Source organism: Chrysemys picta, chromosome 5, assembly GCF_011386835.1.
Source record: "Chrysemys picta bellii isolate R12L10 chromosome 5, ASM1138683v2, whole genome shotgun sequence".
Classification (NCBI taxonomy): Eukaryota; Metazoa; Chordata; order Testudines; family Emydidae; genus Chrysemys; species Chrysemys picta.
This window is the reverse complement of record NC_088795.1, coordinates 119,313,588-119,332,371: the sequence shown is the minus strand read 5'-3', so window position 1 is coordinate 119,332,371 and position 18,784 is coordinate 119,313,588. Positions and strand designations below refer to the sequence as shown.

The 18,784-nt window shown below is 42.4% G+C and overlaps 1 protein-coding gene across 4 annotated transcripts in view; it reads right to left on the bottom strand.

The window, feature by feature from the left end:
* TBC1D14 (TBC1 domain family member 14) overlaps nt 1-18,784 on the bottom strand; it is a 100,228-nt gene that overhangs the window by 59,037 nt on the left and 22,407 nt on the right. For 3 of the 4 annotated variants that reach the window (XM_005300284.5, XM_065597097.1, XM_042855500.2), the window contains one exon: nt 870-990. In XM_005300284.5, the coding sequence (XP_005300341.1) occupies nt 870-990 (121 nt within the window). Of the gene's footprint in view, nt 1-869; nt 991-13,334; nt 13,551-18,784 lie in introns of those variants that run through there. The other variant, XM_024106886.3, reaches the window with a different exon arrangement.

Here is an 18,784-nt window from a genome sequence, read left to right as displayed (position 1 = left end):
GTATTTTTATATTGGTATAACTGCACCCACACAGGTATATCAGTTTAAAAAAAAAGGTGTCATACTCCTGATAGTTACCAGTATAAAAATCTGTGTGTACCAAACAAGTACCACTCAGTGGTACTCTTCCCTATCCCCCAGCTCCTTCATGTTATAACTATAGTTACGCAGTTTATCTATCCAGAACGTTTCAGGCAGCCCTTTTCAGGTTAGGCTGCTAAATTATTGTAGTAATCTTGCAGGCTGGACACATCTAAATTTGAGATTAAAAAGTCTAACACAGACAAACCCTTTGAAGTTAATTATATTGAGTTGGCTAATTTCACCTATGAAATTAAAACACTACAGCATAAGTAATCCACCTCCCTGAGAGGTGGTAGCTAAAATAATGGGAGAATTCTCCCTTCAACCTAGCGCTGTCTACACGGGGGTTAGGTCGGTTTAACTGCGTCACTTATGGGTGTGGATTTTTCACACCCTTGAGTGACAGTTATACCAATTTAATTTCCTAGGGTAGACCAGGTCCTAGTTTAGGCAAGGCCTGAGTGTCCAACCCTACCAGCATAATAATAAAGATGTTAAACTGTATTGAGACAAGGTGCTAAGCTTATTACTATTTTTAAACTGGCACTCAGACTAGCTAACTGGATTTAAAAAATATATATAATTCAAAGAAAGAACATTCTGAGTGTGGGAGGTAGGTTGTTTGTTCCAGCCCATCACTCAAAATTCTATTTGTAATTTTGTTTGGTTGAAGGGCTAAATATGGTTCAGAGACATGGACGTAAATCACACAACTTAACCAGCCTCAATGTGCAACAGTAACCCTAAAGCAAAGGAAACCCCAAAAATAAAGGATAAGCAAATACCTTCTGTATTCTCTTTGGATCTTTCTGTGAATTCTCTCTCAGAGGTACTTTTCCAAATAACTTCCAGCCCAAATCATTTTGTTTCTCCAGTCTTGTGTTTTGTTTTCTAGTAAACAAATTCCTACACAAAGAAAAGATTCATAAGGATTAAAAGGAATTTAACATTGACCAGGAAGGTAGTGAATTTGCACACTTTTTTTAGTCAAGCTGTTTGTACTGTCCTGTGTAGTACCAGTTGTACCTGCAGAGGGTACGTGACTTCAGGGCAGGGATTCCCTTCTTTGTGTAGCACCCCAAACAAGCTAAGTACTGAAAGTTATCTCCAACTTTATGTCTTACCTAATCAAGTTCCTAAAAATATCTTCCATTATTGACAAAATAATGTCTAGACCGTGTCTGCACTAGACTATTTCTCTCTCAAATGTCCCACTGTTGCAGCTCCAAAGGGCCTAGTGATAGCAGAAGCGCTAGTATACACAAGTCTCAAGGAGGAATGACAGGCTTTCAAGTAACATGTCATTTAACCCTGCTTACAGCAAGTTTACACAAAACATCAGCAGCTACCAGTACATCAGGCACCATTCAGACTGCACTGATAGCAGTAAGCATGGGAAAGTCCAGGGAAACTGTACTTGTGTATATAAGGCCTTCAATATGGAAGTGACATTATCAAGACTTGTTATAGACAATATCCGAAGTTCCCTCTTTTAGTTTCATCTACATGTGTTGGATGGAATTTTCCCACTGTTGCTATCACAAGTTCAGCTCACCTGGTGGTAACTAACAATGGCAGAATTACTGGCCAGCAGCCTTTGTAAGCGGTTTTGTGTAGACCTTCTCCGAACAGGATTAGATGATGCTGTGTTTTACAGTATCAGCTGGTCCCTTCTTTCACTCACGCTTCCAACATAGTTACCACTGGTGGAGCTGAATTGGTGGTAGCAAGTGGCAGTTGAAGCAAAAGTATCCTAGTATAGCGACAACCGTAGTCTCAGAGGAAATCTGATAAATAATTCATGCATTTGGCTAAAAGGGCATGAAATAGAGTCAATTACTCCAGATGCCTTGAAACAAAAAACGATACACAAATGAGAAGAAACTCAAATACAAAAATCTCCTGTGCCCTGCATATAAGTGTTACAAAACCAGGATTTTAAATTTACATTTATGGGAAAATGTTCATTCTTCCTTACAGCTGGTTCACTTGTTTTGCCTGCTGCAGTTGCAATGGAATGTATTCTAGAGTATTGCAGTGTTTAAGGCACCCCTTCTATTTAATTTATGACTGATAAGCTCTTTTAGTAACCTAACCAGCTCAACATCTCCAAGTGCTTTGTTCTCATAAGATATTATTATTGCAATTATGGAAACTGTTACATTGTAGGCAACCGTATAAAAGTCTATGCCCTATTTGGCCTGCTTCAATTAAAAAACAAACAAACAAAAAAAACCACACACACATTAAATCTCTCCTTAAAGAGGCCAATAGCAGATATGAAATGTACTCATTCTGATGTCTGCTAAATATCTCAAATTAACCAGTTTATTTATATATGTACTATTACATAAGCAAAGGCTATACAATGTAGACCAGTACATGTTCACAGCTAAGTAAACAGTTCTCAGTAGCTTACAATGTTTTATATTGACCTGCCATCAAAAACTGGAAAACTGTCCCATTGCCTTGTTTCTGCTGAGCACATATGAATCCATTATAGGCAACACTGATCCACACATTCCATAACTGATTAATTTGGGGGAAGGCCTAATAATGTCATCACAATGTCTGTGAGTCTGTATTGTAATTGAGCTATTTTTACTGGTTTAGGAATACCTACCTCAAACACAAAAATCTTATTTACAAGAATGGATTACGTGCCTTGATACCCTCAAGAGTATACTTAACTTGAAGGTCCTCTTTGGTTATCAGATTAAGATACAGATAAGATCAACAAGTTTACTAAGGAGTATGGAAATCACTACTAGTCAGAGGCAGCTGGTGTTCAAAGTAAGTGGTGGGGCCACACCTCCTACTCACACAAGCTGGCCATTTTTTCCATATTGAAAATATGAGACAATGAGGGAAAAGGGAATGTTTTGGTGACAGGTTATGGAAACTGGCTAAGAAAAGGGAGAAACCTAGTGCCCAGTTTCTCATCTTCCACTACCTGTTTACTTTCAGAACGTAAAAAGACATTTTACAATAAATCATGGGAGGGGAGAAAGTGTTACTCCCCAATTCACCCTCCCCACCCCCCACATCCTGTCTACACGCCCATTCATCTACAATCAGGTCTGCCAAGCCAGCTCAAATCCCTCAAACCTCAGCTTGTTGTGGAGTCATCACCAAGACAGCAGGTTGTATTGCACCTGACAGTAAAACAGCAACATTGGTAGCCATGTCATCATCAACAGGGCTTAGTCTCATCATCCCTCAACGATCAACCCTCCCTTCTAAGTGTTCTGATATTACCATCCCTATCAATGTTCAGATATCAATTATCATTCATATCTTTGTCACTGCTATTATTTACAGAAATATCACTCCCAGTTCCAATAATACTGAGCTACAGGCATGCACACCACCACCACCTGACTTGCAACAATAATGACTAGGTAGAATTTACAAGGCAATTATAGAACCATATTAAGAAGTCTGAATACCCTGGTGAGTTAAATAAAGGATTATTGTATGAACCATTAGGGCTCCTACTTAGGAAGAGGATTTCACGGAGGTTGAATTTTATTTACACCAAAATACACCACACTGCCTATAAACAATTTAAAAAAGTCAGTTCTACCTGAGCAGGTAACATAATGGTGAGTTTAATTGGGGAGATATGGACTTTGGAAGAGACAATTTCATACAACACTTAATATTTGTTCAAGAGATGGTGACTATATGAGGATCATCATTTTTAAGAAGATTACTATTGTGGAAATGCAAGAAAGGGACAAAGGAAATACCAAATGTCAGGATCCCGACAAAAGGAAGAAAGGAGAGCAGCAGAATACGGACCCTGGACTTCAGAAAAGCAGACTGACTCCCTCAGGGAACTGATGGGCAGGATCCCCTGGGAAGCGAATATGAGGCGGAAAGGAGTCCAGGAGAGCTGGCTGTATTTTAAGGAAGCCTTATTGAGGGCACAGGAACAAACCATCCTGATGTGCAGAAAGAATAGCAAATCTGGCAGGCTATCAGCTTGGCTTAACAGAGAAATCTTCAGTGAGCTTAAACACAAAAAGGAAGTTTACAAGATGTGGAAACTTGGACAGATGACTAGGGAGGAGTATAAAAATATTGCTCGAGCATGCAGGGGAGTAATCAGGCAGGCCAAAGAACAACTGGAGTTGCAGCTAGCAAGGGATGTGAAGGATAACAAGAAGGGTTTCTACAGGTATGTTAGCAATAAGAAGGCGGTCAGGGAAAGTGTGGGACCATTACTGAATGGGGGAAGCAACATAGTGACAGTGATGTGAAAAAAGCTGAAGTACTCAAAGCTTTTTTTGCCTCAGTCTTCACAGACAAGGTCAGCTCCCAGATTGCTGCACTGGGCAGCACACTATGGGGAGGAGGTGAGCAGCCCTCAGTAGTGAAAGAACAGGTTAAGGATTATTTAGAAAAACTGGACATGCACAAGTCCATGGAACCAGATGCAATGCATCTGAGGTTGCTGAGGGAGTTGGCTAATGTAATTGCAGAGCCATTGGCCATGATCTTTTAAAATTCGTGGCGATCGGGGGAAGTCCCAGACGATTGGAAAAAGGCAAATATAGTGCCCATATTTAAAAAAGGGAAAAAAGGAGAACCCGGGGAACTACAGACCTGTCAGCCTCACCTCAGTCCCTGGAAAAATCAGAGCAGGTCTTCAAGAAATCCATTTTGAAGCACTTGGAGGAGAGGAAGGTGATCAGGAACAGTCAACATGGATTCACCAAGGGCAGGTCATGCTTGACCAACCTGATTGCCTTCTATGATGAGATAACTGGCTCTGTGGATATGGGGAAAGTAGTGGATGTGATATACCCTGACTTTAGCAAAGCTTTTGATACCGTCTCCCACAGTATTCTTGCCAGCAAGTTAAAGAAGTATGGATTGGATGAATGGACTATAAGGTGGATAGAAAGCTGGCTAGATCGTCAGGCTCAACAGGTGGTGATCAACAGCTCAATGTCGAGTTGGCAGCTGGTATTAAACAGAGTGCCTGAGGGGTCGGTTCTGGGGCAGGTTTTGATCATTAATGATCTGGATGATGGGATGGATTGCACCCTCAGCAAATTTGCAGAGGACACTAAGCTGAGGGGAGAGGGAGCAATGCTGGACAGTAGGGATAGCGTCCAGAGTGACCTAGACAAATTGGAGGAGGATTGCACCAAAAGAAATCTGATGAGGTTCTACAAGGACAAGTGCAGAGTCCTGCACTTAGGACAGAAGAATCCCATGCACTACTACAGGCTGGGGACCGACTGGCTAAGCAGCAGTTCTGCAGAAAAGGACCTGGGGATTACAGTCAATGAGAAGCTGGATATGAGTCAACAGTGTGCTCTTGTTGCCAAGAAGGCTAACGGCATTTTGGGCTGCATTAGTAGAAGTATTGCCAGAAGATCAAGGGAAGTGATTACAATACAGACCCATATACGCGCCGCTGTCTGGAGTCAAGCCATCACGACTGCGTGTTAACGGACCGCGGGTTAAGGCCATGCTGAAATATCTTAAAAATATTACACACACACACACACACACACACACACACACGTATAATTATCTAGGATTACATACGTACTCACAGCGTCCCAAATACTGCAGGCCTATCTGTTAACGGCGCTTTGCAAGAATATAAATTCAAATGTGTAATCTAATAAAAACATTATTATTACTACACAGCCATTAAAGTAACTCAGGACACTTACCAGTATGGGGCGGGGGCAGCTCTGGCCCCTGGAAGGGGCAGGGCCTCGGGTGGAAGGGGCAGGGCTAGAGGTCAGCATCACCCAGCCAGCCCTTCCAGGCCGCCTGGTCTGCATTGCCTGGGGTTCCCATGGTGATTTAAAGGGCTGCTGCGGTAGCAGTGTCTGGAGCTCTGGGCCCTTTTAAATCACCGGCCTCGGGGCAGCTGCTCCCTTTGCCCCTCCCCCCGGTTGGCAGCCGAGGGGGTCAAAGGGGCAGGGACCTTAAAGCGCTGCAGGGTCCTTTGCTGCAGCAGCACTTTAACCTTGCTTCGCCTCCCCCATCGGTGGCCCTGCTGGTAGGGTCCCTACCAGCAGGGCCGCTCACAGGGTGGAGGGTGGGGGGAAGGGACAGCAACATTAAAGCGCTGCCGCCCCTTTTCCCCCTCTCCCCCCGTCGGCGGTAAAGACGTACAACATGTTTCCACTCCGCACTTCCTGTTGATTTCTAGATCAGTGTGTTAGTGAGCAAATCTGTAGCGCTACATAGCAAGTGCCTGTACCGCGTGTTAATGAATCTCGCGTGTCAAATAGCTAGCACTGGGAGGCATGGCGCTACCGCGTGTTAAGTGGGCCTGTAATGTATTCCCCTCTACTTAGCACTGGTTAGGTCACATCTGGAGCATTGCATCCAGTTTTGGGCCCCTCCACTACAGAACGTATGTGGACAAATTGGAGAGAGTCCAAAGGAGGGCAACAAAAATGATTAGGGGGCTGGGGCACATAACTTATGAGGAGAGGCTGAGAAAACTGGGCTTATTTAGTATGCAGAAAAGAAAGAAAAAAGAGTGAGGGGGGGTTCCAAGGAGGATGGAGCTAGGTTGTTCTCAGTGGTGGAAGATAACAGAACAAAGAGCAATGGTCTCAAGATGCAGTGGGGGAGGTCTAGGTTGGATATTAGGAAAAATTATTTCACTAGGAGAGTGGTGAAGCACTGGAATGGGTTACCCTAGGGAGGTGGTGGAATCTCTATAAGAGGTTTTTAAGGCTTGACTTGACAAAGCTCTGGCTGGGATGATTTAGTTGGGGTTGGTCCTGCTTTGAGCAGGGGGTTGGGCTAGATGACTAGATGACCTCCTGAGGTCTCTTGCAACCCTAATCTTCTATTATTCTAATGAAGAATGGTGTGATGAAAATAGAATGGCAAACCAAACCTGCTACCATAGGAAACACTCTGTACAAACAAGTATAACCAAAACTTCTGGTAGAGCAAAGATTTTCTTTAGAGCCATCATTAGATCTGGAGTCATGGGCAGGGCCGGATTTCCCATCAGGCAAAGTACCTATGGGTGCCGATATTCTAGGGGCACCAAAAAATCCAAATGTTGCCACTCCCAGGTCCTGGCAAGGTTGAGCACTCCTCGCTCAGCCTGGTGGACAGAGTCACCTCCCAACGGGGCTGGGGATTGCAGCCAGGGGGCAGGGCTTGGGAGAGTGGGTTTCTGAAGAGGTTTGTGGGGGGGCTCTAGGCAGTGAGGGTGGGGAGCGCTGGACAGTGGGAGAGGTCTGTCTTGGGGTGCTGGGCAGTGGGGGGGGGGTGTCTGCGGGGCGCCTAAATGTTAAAAGTGGTGGGGCACCACCACCGCCCGAGGTGGCTTGGAGCTCTTAACTGCCACAGGCAGGCGGGGGGCTCTGAACCACCACAGGCGGCCGCAGCTCCCGGCCGCTGCAGCTGGCAGGGAAGCTCAGTGCCTGGGGTGCCAAAGATGTAAATCCAGCCCTGGGCTAGAATTTTTAACCACAAACTATCTTCATTCCCTCAGCCAATTCCAAAACAAAAAGTCTTAGATATTTATGAGCTCATGTCAGACAGAATGATCAAAAAGAGCTGAATATATATAGCATGGTTAAGAGAAAACTGGGGACATAGTCTACAAATATCTTAAGAGTATAAATGCTGTGGAATTAGAAGAATTTAAAATAGTAAACAAGAGGTATAAGAGTATGTGAAATGAAGCTAATAAAACATTTAGGCTATACATCATGAAGTGTCCCTGATATCAAGTTGTATTAGGTTGCACAGGTGCAGTAGTTAACAATGGCCAGAAGTCTAGGGGCCCTAAATCCATATGGTAGCACAACTTCAGTATCATTGCAGCGATTCTAGTGTTTTTAAAAAAAAAAAAAAAAAAACCACGAGAATGCCTTCAGTATGGAATTACTTCTTTTTCTGAAGCTGTCATTTGAACTCAGCATTGATGGGGACCTGTAGTAGTAAAAGTTTGGTTAGTGATGTGTAAGACTACAATTTTGTCATGGATATTTTTAGTAAAAGTCAGGGACTGGTCACAGGCAAAAAAACAAAAAAATCACCAAAGCCATGACTGGTCCCTGACTTTTACTAGAAACATCCCTGACAAAATGGGGAGGGAGGAGGGTCCAGCACCCTGCCCTTCCCCCCCCCCCCACCTCTAGCAGCTCCCAGCACCTCTAGCAGCTCCCATTGCCCAGTGGCTGGGAGTGGTCCCCCTGCAGGGCTGGGAGCTGCTGGGATGTGTGCCCCTACTGCTCGCGGTGGCAGGGGAGATATGGGGGGCCCCTGCTAGCGGCGGAGGCTGGGGAGCTGCAGGGGGCTCCAGCGTCTGGGAGATGCAGGTTCCCCGGTGGCTGCTAAGCAGCTTCAGGGTCCCTCTGCTGCTGCTGCCACTGGCAACTGTGAACTGCGGTGGGGACCTGGCTGCTCGCAGCCGCTGAGCTACTGCAGGGGGGACCCCTGCCAGTAGCAGCAGTGGCTGAGCAGCTCCGGGGTCACTGCCAGCGGCGGCAACTGGTCAGTCAGCAGAGGCTGAGCTGCTGTGGGCCCCCCGCTGCCAGCAGCAGCTGGTCAGCTGTGGGGCCCCCAATGTCACGGAGGTCACTGGAAGTCACGGAATCTGTCTCTTTCAGCGACCTCTGTGATATAATCTTAGCCTTAGTGATGTGCCCTAGCAGCAGCTTGTCAATCCCTAGCCCCTTGAAAGGAGTTTGAAAAGTGAAGGGACTCCATGTTCACTCAGGGAGCAGAGTAAAGAAAGCTCTTTGCACTTCCCTCCTGACTTGTGTTCCCACACCACTACTCAAACCTCAGGGTATGTCTACACTGGAAACTTCAAAGCGCTGCCGCGGGAACACTCCTGCAGCAGCGCTTTGAAGTGCGAGTGTGGTCGCGCATGAGTGCTGGGAGAGCTCCTGGTAATCCACCTCCACGAGGGGACGTGCTTGGAGCCTGTCTATGCTAGAGCTTTAAAGCATCAGACTTGCTGTGCTCAGGGGGGGTGATTTTTCACCCCCCTGAGCCAGCAAGTTAGAGCGCTATAAAATTTAAGTGTAGATAAGCCCTGAATGTGAAGACATTGCTCCCTCAAATAGCTTCTGTTGCTCCCTGCCTTCATGACAAGGTGACCCAAACTCAGAAACAGAAGCTGCTCTCTTACTGGTAGCCACCCTATTGAAGAGTGTGTGTGCGTGCATGTGTAAAATTCCTCCTAGAGCAAGCCATAAGTGTGATGTCATTGGACTTATTCATGAGAAAGGGTTGAGCTGCTTGTGAATACAGCTGAGAAACTGATAGGGGGAACTACGTAGAGAAGCAGCATTTTTCTTTAAGTATACACAGAAGCGGGCAAACAGGAATTACAAGGTATAAAAAACAGTAAGTCTAGTCTCCATGTTATTGTGATTTTCAAGTCTAGAAGTAAGAAGATAGTTCTCTTTCAGGGTTTGTTTTTGTTGTGGATTTTATTTATTTATCCTGCAGCATTTGCTATTCTATTTCATAGACTGAACCATCTTTTGTAACACAAAGTTTGTTATACGCTGATTACTTATTTCTCATGAGATCCTTCAAGTGTAAGGAACAATTCTACCCAGGGATTTCTCATTAACCTGTCACTGTAGTTCATATATGTAATTGTGCAATACAAATTACAGGTGCAATTTATGTCCAAAATCACATCAGTACCTGACCAGACAATTCATCTTGTACACTGTGCAATAATCATTTAGCTCATCATGCCAAATTAATCTAACTGAATCTGCAAAAACAACAAGGAGTCCTTGTCTCACCTTAGAGACCAACAAATTTATTTGGGCATAAGCTTTCGTGGGCTAAAACCCACTTCATCAGATGCATGGAAAATACAGTATGCAGGTATAAATATACAGCATGTGAAAACATTGGGAATGGGCCACATCCACCCTAATTGAATTGGCCTGGTTAGCACTGACCCCCCACTTAGTAAGGCAGCTTCCATCTTTTCATGTGCTGTATATTTATACCTGCTTACTACATTTTTCATTCCATGCATCTGATGAAGTGGGTTATAGCCCATGAAAGCTTATGCCCAAATAAATTTGTTAGTCTCTAAGGTGCCACAAGGACTCCTCATTTTTGCCGATACAGACTAACACGACTACCCCTCTGAAACCTAACTGAATCGGTTAATAGAAATTTTATCTGTATGACTTCCACTATAAGGTCTTGGGGCAGTGGCCATATCTTCCTCTGCCTGTGCTGTGGCAAGGACCTATGCTCAATTAATGAACTGGAAAGGCAGCTGAAAAAAAAGAAAAAGATACAACCAGCACCCTAAATTAAGCAAATTATTTGGATTTCTTTTCTGTTTCTGTCACATCCAAATACTGGTACTTTGTTGGCCTCTAAATCCTGTTTGGTGCCCCCTGCTCCCAGTGCACCCACTCCTCTGACTACAATGCAGTGAGAGAGACAAGGTAATATCTTTTATTGGACCAACTTCTGTTGGAGAGAGAGAGACAAGTTTGCTCAGTGCAGCTGTCATTTGACATAGTGAAGACATGGCTCCATCTTATCTTGGGTAGAATGGGGGGAGATTAAAAAAGTAGTATTTTATCAAACTTCTCCCACATTCTAAGCCCTCGCATTTTAAGTTCTATGTTGAGATTCCAAAACAAGATTCCACATTCAGCAGGTTGTACAGGCCTTCATATGACCACCGCTCATTTAATCAGCAGTAAAATAATTGTTGACATTTAAGTCATTAAGATTCAGAGTCAACATGCATTGCAACGAACAAAGGTAGTTAAAATTTGCTCAGAGCTATTGTTTCTAGAGGTCGGCAGACAACATGGCATTGGTTTATCCTCTGTTCACGTATGGCTAGGGCTTCACAGCCATGAAGAGCAAGCGACTTTTCCTCACAATGAAAGTGTACATTCTGGATGGCAGTCTCCAAAAAAATATCAGATTCCTAAGCCAGCACAAACTGGCCCAAATTAGATTTTGTAATATTAGTTACAGGAAGGTTAGGTTCTGACTGTGATCCTGTAATATCCTAAAGCCTTGGTCTATCCAAAGCTGTGACATGGTTAAACCACACTTAGGTCCTAACTACACATCAAGACAAAAAGTGTAAAAAAAAAAAAAAAAAAAAAAGTTGCAATACTTTTCATCTGGAACGGTCATCTGATCATCAAGCTTTGTGTTATGTTTAATTCTAGTGCCACCTACGCTAGAAAAATTGCTGCAACGTGGCATTTGGTTGCAATACTAGGTCCCAGCACTTAAAATACTGTTCTGTTCTTGCTATATGGACAAGACCAAACTATTTTACCATTGTTCTCAAATCCTGCAGAATCCAAGGAACCAACATGATATAGGAATGTGGTTTTCTCCCATTTCCAGTGCTAGAGCCAACCATTTGACCTATACCTGACAATATACTGTTGTAAAACTAAAGTCTCCATTCGACTCTCCCAGCACAGGCAGAGCTCTGCAAGTCTCTGAAAAAGGAACCATTACGTCTTCCTCTGCTGTACGACTCAATTCATAATCAAAAGCTTTGCTTTAAGTTTGAGTTACCAGAGCACAAAAAAAAACCCAAACATTAATTGTTAGGGGGGAAAACAAGCTTTCCTGATTTGAGCAACTCTGATTAGAGTTTTTAGAAAACTAAATTGAGCAGCCTCAAGTCTGAGCCAAGATCATGCATGAAAAAGGTTCAGTCCAAAGGATAATCAGTGAAAGGGTCAGTCATGGCTAGTAAAGAGTTACAGATTAAACAAAAATAACTGTACTATGTTCTTACAGTCTCTCTCACACTTTTTTTTAGCAGACTCTAGACTTTTATTTTAAAAATCAAGTTTTCTAACCTCAAATTTCACAGTAGTTTTAAGTCACAAAAAACTGTTTGGATACCTTACATTTAAAAAAAAAGGGGGGGGGGGGGGGCCTTGAGGCATCAGAAAATTCATATGCCAAGTATTATCTCAATCTACTCTAATGTATCCTTCACAGCCATCACAGTACATCAGGTTGTGTCACAGGAATATCTGACATGATGCATCATGTCCATTGTATCATTAGTATGGAGGAATTAAGAGTGTCACGGGTTTAATTTGCGCTCCTACTAAAAATGTGAAACATATCAACACTAAACTGCAGCAGCAGTTTATAAAAGAGTTCTAAGAGTACGGCCAAAGATGACATCACACTGAAAATGGAAAATGAGTCTTTCTGCAAAATGAAGTGTGGCACATAAAACATGTTTTGCCTGGTTATTGCTGAAGTATTTTCAATTTGTGAGAAGAAAAATTCTCAACCTGGAGAGAACACAAGTTCTCACTCAAGAGTGAGCTTTAAGATGACTGATCTTTTACTTGTGCAACACATCTGGTTTAGCTGCTAGTACTTTCTGAAAGCAGTGTTCAATTTAGATTTAGCAATACATTATGGAAAAACAAGGAGGGAGGGAAATGGTATTACATTATATACCTTTAGTGTCTTCACTATGTTAAAAGATAATGTAATTCATCAGGAATAATGTTTTATGCTAAAATTTAAGAACTATTCAGCATTCATTTAAGATGAGTTTAATAATAATAATATATGGAGATATACCTATCTCCTAGAACTGGAAGGGACCTTGAAAGGTCATTGAGTCCAGCCCCCTGCCTTCACTAGCAGGACCAAGTACCGATTTTGCCCCAGATCCCTAAGTGGCCCCCTCAAGGATTGAACTCACAACCGTGGGTTTAGCAGGCCAATGCTCAAACCACTGAGCTATCCCTTCCCCCAAATTATAGCACTCAAATTATTTTATAGTGCAAACTGAAAAAAGGTTTTCATACACCTGGCAATACCAAGACACATGCAATATTGTGCCCTCCCACAGCTATCTGGAAGCCTTCTAGTATCATTAAATATCAAGAAAACTTTATTAAAAAAAAATCAAATCCCCTGGCATTCTCTCAAAGCCTTTTCAAGTTCACAGTTTTTTTAAACTCACACCACATACAAAAGAGCATTGTCTGCTGCTTTCAATCTTCCCAAAAGGCCAGGGAATCCCCAACAGCAAACCTCAGCTCCCACTCTTAGTTGGATAGTTTATATAGCTATTCCATTAGCTTGTATTGTCTATTCAGTTATTTTCACACTCCGATCTGTCTTATTTACAGAGTTTAAAAATTATAATATATTACTGAAGTTGAACTGCTACCTTAAGCGAATACAGTCACTTTCCAATTAAAAAACAAAACCAAAAAAAAGTCTTCTATACAAACCTGTCCACTAAGAGGAGTATAGAAGGTGCTGCCATAATTTCTGTTGCTAATTTAATCCAGATTTGAAAGTCAGCTGCAAGAGTCCTTGATATGTCTCCGAATCCTTTCAAAGTCAAATCCACACAGCTAAAGATTTAATGTTCTGCCTTCACAGAATGCTGTCAGAGTCAAGGAACTCTACCTCTCAGTAATTGTCACTGTATCAACAGGAAAAAGGAAGGACTCACACACTGCGTATTCATCAGAGGGTGGGGAAAAGCAGAAAGTCAGGCAGGTAGACACACCTTTTGAAATCTGCTGTATACAAACTCAAATTAATCTCCCTTCTGGCCACGTGTACAGTATTGTATCCATATGTAATTCTTAGAAATAAAACCTTATAAAAAATGAAATTTGCTAATTTGGCAGCTAAATCAAAGTGTACATAGGATGTTTTAATCACAGCATATTTGAGATTTAATCATATAGATTATAAACATACATAAAGTGATACTTGTTAACCCCCTGCTTTCAAACTTCCACATACTTTTCATCAAGTTGTACATTCTTACCGGGGACACAGTCTTCAAAAACCATTAAACATTAAAACAGGAATTAGTTATGGGCTAGGAGGGAACGGGGTGCTGGAACTATTTTTATGGTGGGGGTGCTGAAAGCCACTGTAAACCCTGTACGTAATGGAAACCACTTCAAGCCAGGGGTGTGGCAGCACCCCATGCACCTGTAGTTCCAACACCTAAGGGAGGGATTGTGCTTTGGCTTCTTTTGGAAATGTCACCAACATGGAAATCATACTGTGACCCAAGAACCTCCTGATGCCAACTGGCAGAGGTCACAGAGGGTGCCATGTGTTTTACAGGGATCCCCTGGGTTAGTTATATACATAATACGTCACTGGAGGGCGGCATATCAAGTCTAAATTGAGAGCCAGTAAAAAAAAAAAAAAAAAACTGGTCATCATAAATATTGTGAAATGTATGTAAGGAGAATATTGAAAGAGTTATGTACCTATATTAGAAATTACATTATTAAGGTCTGCAAGTTAAAGCAGGTCACTAGAAGGTGACAAACATGTTTCTTTCAGACAGGCAGGAAACGCTTATCTGACTGGTTATACACAAAATGAGTATTTTATACTTCAGAAGGGCATGGATCACTTGATTACCTGCTCTGAAGCACCTGGCACTGGCCACTGTCGGAAAACAGGATACTGGGCTAGATGGACCTTCAGTCTGACCCAGTATGGCCGTTCTTATGTTCTTATATGGATACCTGTTTACATACTAAACCACCAGTTGATCAAGATTAAAAAATTAACAAGAGACCACAAAAATCTACAGGAAAGAATACAGAGTCGGAAGGTGCCCAGTTTATGAATAAAGATCAAAGGACTGTTTTGATCTATCCGGGGTTGCAGACACATATCCTAATAACTTTTAAAAAGGAAGTTAGCTGACAGTGTGCTTCATGAATGGAAGATTACAGTCAAATGCCTCGCTGCAGTATGCTGGAAGGATTTTGGCTGAGCTTTTGCTCTTATGAGAGTGTCTTATTCGTTATTAGTGTCTGTATGTTGGTGCATAGCTTATCCTATCAATCACGGAAGAGGCAATTAATGATAAGGAAAGATCTTAGTTAAATTTAGGCTCATTTTATATGTAACCTTTTATTTCCAATATTTCTATCGCTATCATTTGCAACTGTTCTTTGTTAAATGAACTTATAATGGCTCTCTATAAAGAAGTGTTGCGTGTTAATCAGAGCTGTGTTCTATATTGTAGCTGGTAAACTGTGGTGTATTGTTCCTTAGGGAACAGAAGATTTGGGAATTTTGAAAGTATCTAGGGAATCAGGTCTAGATGCTCCAGGACAAACGTTTGGAGTGTGCCTATCCTTAACCTGTAAAGAGAGAGCAGGGCCTGCAGAGGCCTTGAAGGTAGTGCTTGTGTTGCTAGAGATTGGTGGTGTTGGGGAACTGACCCACAACAGACAAAGCATCCTCACACTAAGGCAGGTGGTAATGAGGTGCTTCACAACCCTGGCTGTCCCTAGGAAGCATCATATGTACCTTCAGTGGGCATTTTAAAATCTTAAGCACTGAAAATTAAAAAAAGAGCATCAAGCAGAATTGCAGTTTCGCTGGTCCCCGGATGCTAGCGAGACAAGGTGGGTGAGGTAATATCTTCTACTGAACCAACTTGTTGGTGAGGGAAGACAAGTTTGAGACATTTACTCTAGCAAAGCAGGGCACGTGCACTGAGAGATATTATGGAGCATGCAATGCTAGTTGTGGGTGTATGCCACAAAGGGGAAAAAACACTGAACTTACTCATTGTAGGAAAGAACGGCTCAATACAATGCTGAGATAAGAACGTCATATTTTTTCTGGTAGAAGTACTTGACTTCTAATGTACACTGTCAATCTATTAGGTTCTTTTAGCAATCAGCATAGACAACAAATTATACAGCCTTCATTATAAAACTGCTAACTGGCAACAATGATTGACTTGACTCTCACATACAGGCTACCATAATTTCTTATTGGACATCACCCAATGTTCATTTGTAACAGCAAAGAAGTGTATTTTTGTCCTAATGGGAATCTTGCACTCAGTCACCCCTAACCTACTCACGGATGAATGTGGATGGGCATGTGGGGATGGGGAATTTCAATTAGGCTTCCAATGAAGGAGATTGTTTCCAAAAGAAAAACAATCCCCTGCAACCCACCACTTTTCTATCATATTTTTTATCTTGTTTGCCCTTGTATCCCTTCACCACGTTAAGTCACATAGCACCCAAAAGTATACTTAATTGCTTTACAGAAATAGAAAAGTTTTATATTTACTCCTACAAGCTTGATACACACATCAATTTCTCTCAGCCAAAATGTGGGATTCTCTAATCTAGAGTTGATGTCATGAGTCTCTAAAGCTTCTCTGTACCCTTAGCCAGCCTCACCAGCAGTGAGCTGAGAGAGGGCAGCCACACAAAACAGGCTGAACTATTTTGCTTGTTGGTCTCAAAGAAGTTTGCAGGGAAAGTGAGCTCTGACACACATACAAAAAACTCCATTGGGTGAATAGGCCCAGAATTGAGATGCTTGACACAGCACATCAGGCTCTTCCCTCCTTCCAGAATCACTGCTAGAGAGGTTACAGAGTTAGGGCTTGTCCTCATTTGGAGGGCGGGGGGAGAGAAAGAGCGGTAAATCAACTTATGTTATGCTACTCTAGCTACATGAATAACTAGACCTGCTAAATTGATCCCTGCTGCATAAATTGCAGCAGTGTCAATCTCCCTGTAGTGAAGACCAGTCCTAAGTTATGACAGGCCTTGACAATTTTTGAGACAATACTTCCCTCATAACGGCCTAGATTACGAGATTTAACAAGTTATATCCATATTAAGCAGGGGGGAAAAATAGTATAATCAACATCCAGGTAGACATTAATATTTTTTTCTAACACCTGCTATGCCACCAATCTCAGGATATATTCAGTAGCACTCAAAAGTATCCTGCTCCAGACACCATATAACCTAAATTTTAGACTTTTACTCTATTAAGTCTAGCAGATCTTCAATTATCCACTGCATTTTTATTGCAGAGCTGTAATGCAACTATCCCCTTTACTTTCTCTCCAGACCATTTTTGTCTTAGCCTTTATTACGTCACTTAGAGCAGAAAAACTCCAACTGTATTTTTCCACCTCAATTCTGATATTATCAAACTGAAAATATAAGGGAGCTAAAAATAATGTACTATGGTAATTAAAGAATGGTTTAAAAGTTCATTGATTTATTATGAAAGCTCTCACTTAATATCCAATTATTTAGTCTATTTGCACCATGCATAATGTGTTTTGCAGAATCAGAGCCACTAAGGGAACACAGAACAGAAATTAAGTAGGACTCTTGAAGGTCAAAGTAAATGTTGCTGTTTAATTTCCACTGTGGACTATTACAGTGTGCAGAAATTACTGATAAAGGAGTCAGACTGAGATTAGGTGGTATTTTGATTATCGATGGTCAGAAATATACCAGTCATGTGACAGGAACTGTGCAGATAGCTTTTTTTTTTTTTTTAAACTTAGTTGAGCTATTAGCCACCGCAGTCTGAACTAGGGTAATCACCAAAGCTACAAAAAATTGCTGCAAGCTCCTTGACATCGCCACCCACAGATTGAAAGAGTGTACTTCACATTGGCTATGTCTACACTGCCAAGTTTTTTGCCAAAAGTTTATACCACCTTTATTAAAGCGCTTTAATTAAAATCTATGTTGCATGTCCACACTAGCTCCTTGTGTCGCTGGAGCGCATCCACACTAGCAGCTCTTGCAACGACAGAGAGCAGCGAACTGTGGTAGTTATCCCACCATGCAACTGGCTGCAGGGTGCTTTGGGAAGGATTTGCGATGCCTCATGGGGCTGGTACAGCATCAACATCATGCATCCTACTAGATTGCAAGCCGCTTTTCAACTGAAGTGAGTGAGGGAGCGTGTGTGGATGGGATGGAGGGAGAGAGAGAGAGAGAGAGAGAGAGAGTCCGCATGCTGTCTCTCAAGTTCAGACAACTGGCCAAAGCAACCAGTCCTGAGGCAGGGGGAGGGGGAAACCCCTGACATTAACCCCCCACCACCCTCCCTGGCTCTGCACAGAACAGTCTCTCTCTCACACACACGCCCCTGCCTGCGTGTTTGTAGTGTGGGAGACCGCAGGAGCATTCCACGTTAATGATTTTTAAAAGGGATGGGGCACATGCCTGCAGGGCTGCTGAGTTCAAAACAAGGAGCAGAGAGGTCACTGCAGGCATTGTCGGACACCTCCATGGGCCAATTACACAGATAAAAGCAAGCAAGGTGTTTACACTGGCACTTTGGTGATAAAACCTTTGCACAAAAAGCCTTATCACTCTCGTGGAGGTGGTTTTATTACAGCGCTGCAACTGAGGAGTTTCATCCAAAAAATGACTTTGCAGTGTGTACACCTCTGCTGTTTCATTGCCAAAAGCTGCCTTTTGGCAAAAAAACTTGCAAGTGTAGACCAAGCCATTGTGTGTAGGTGTTGAGTTCTCATAGTTTCCTCTGCACATTAAATGTTCAATGCCTTCTACGCTATTCATATTGAGCTACAGAAATAAAAATGGTCTCAAACGCCTCTAACTAATGGAAATGCTTATTCTACCTATATTTCTTCTATCTTTTAAATACTTTAAAATAATTATGAAATATGTATCCTATAATGTCTGAGAAAAGGAGGTACTAGAAATCACATAGGAATAGCGGTTATAATGTCTCAGATTTTACCAAAGACGTTAGGTTTTCCCACTCAAATTCTACTTAGGCCTCACATGTGCCTACTTTTAAAGTACACCTCTACCCCGACATAACACTATCCTCGGGAGCCAAAAAAAGCTTACCGCGTTATAGGTGGAACTGCGTTATATCG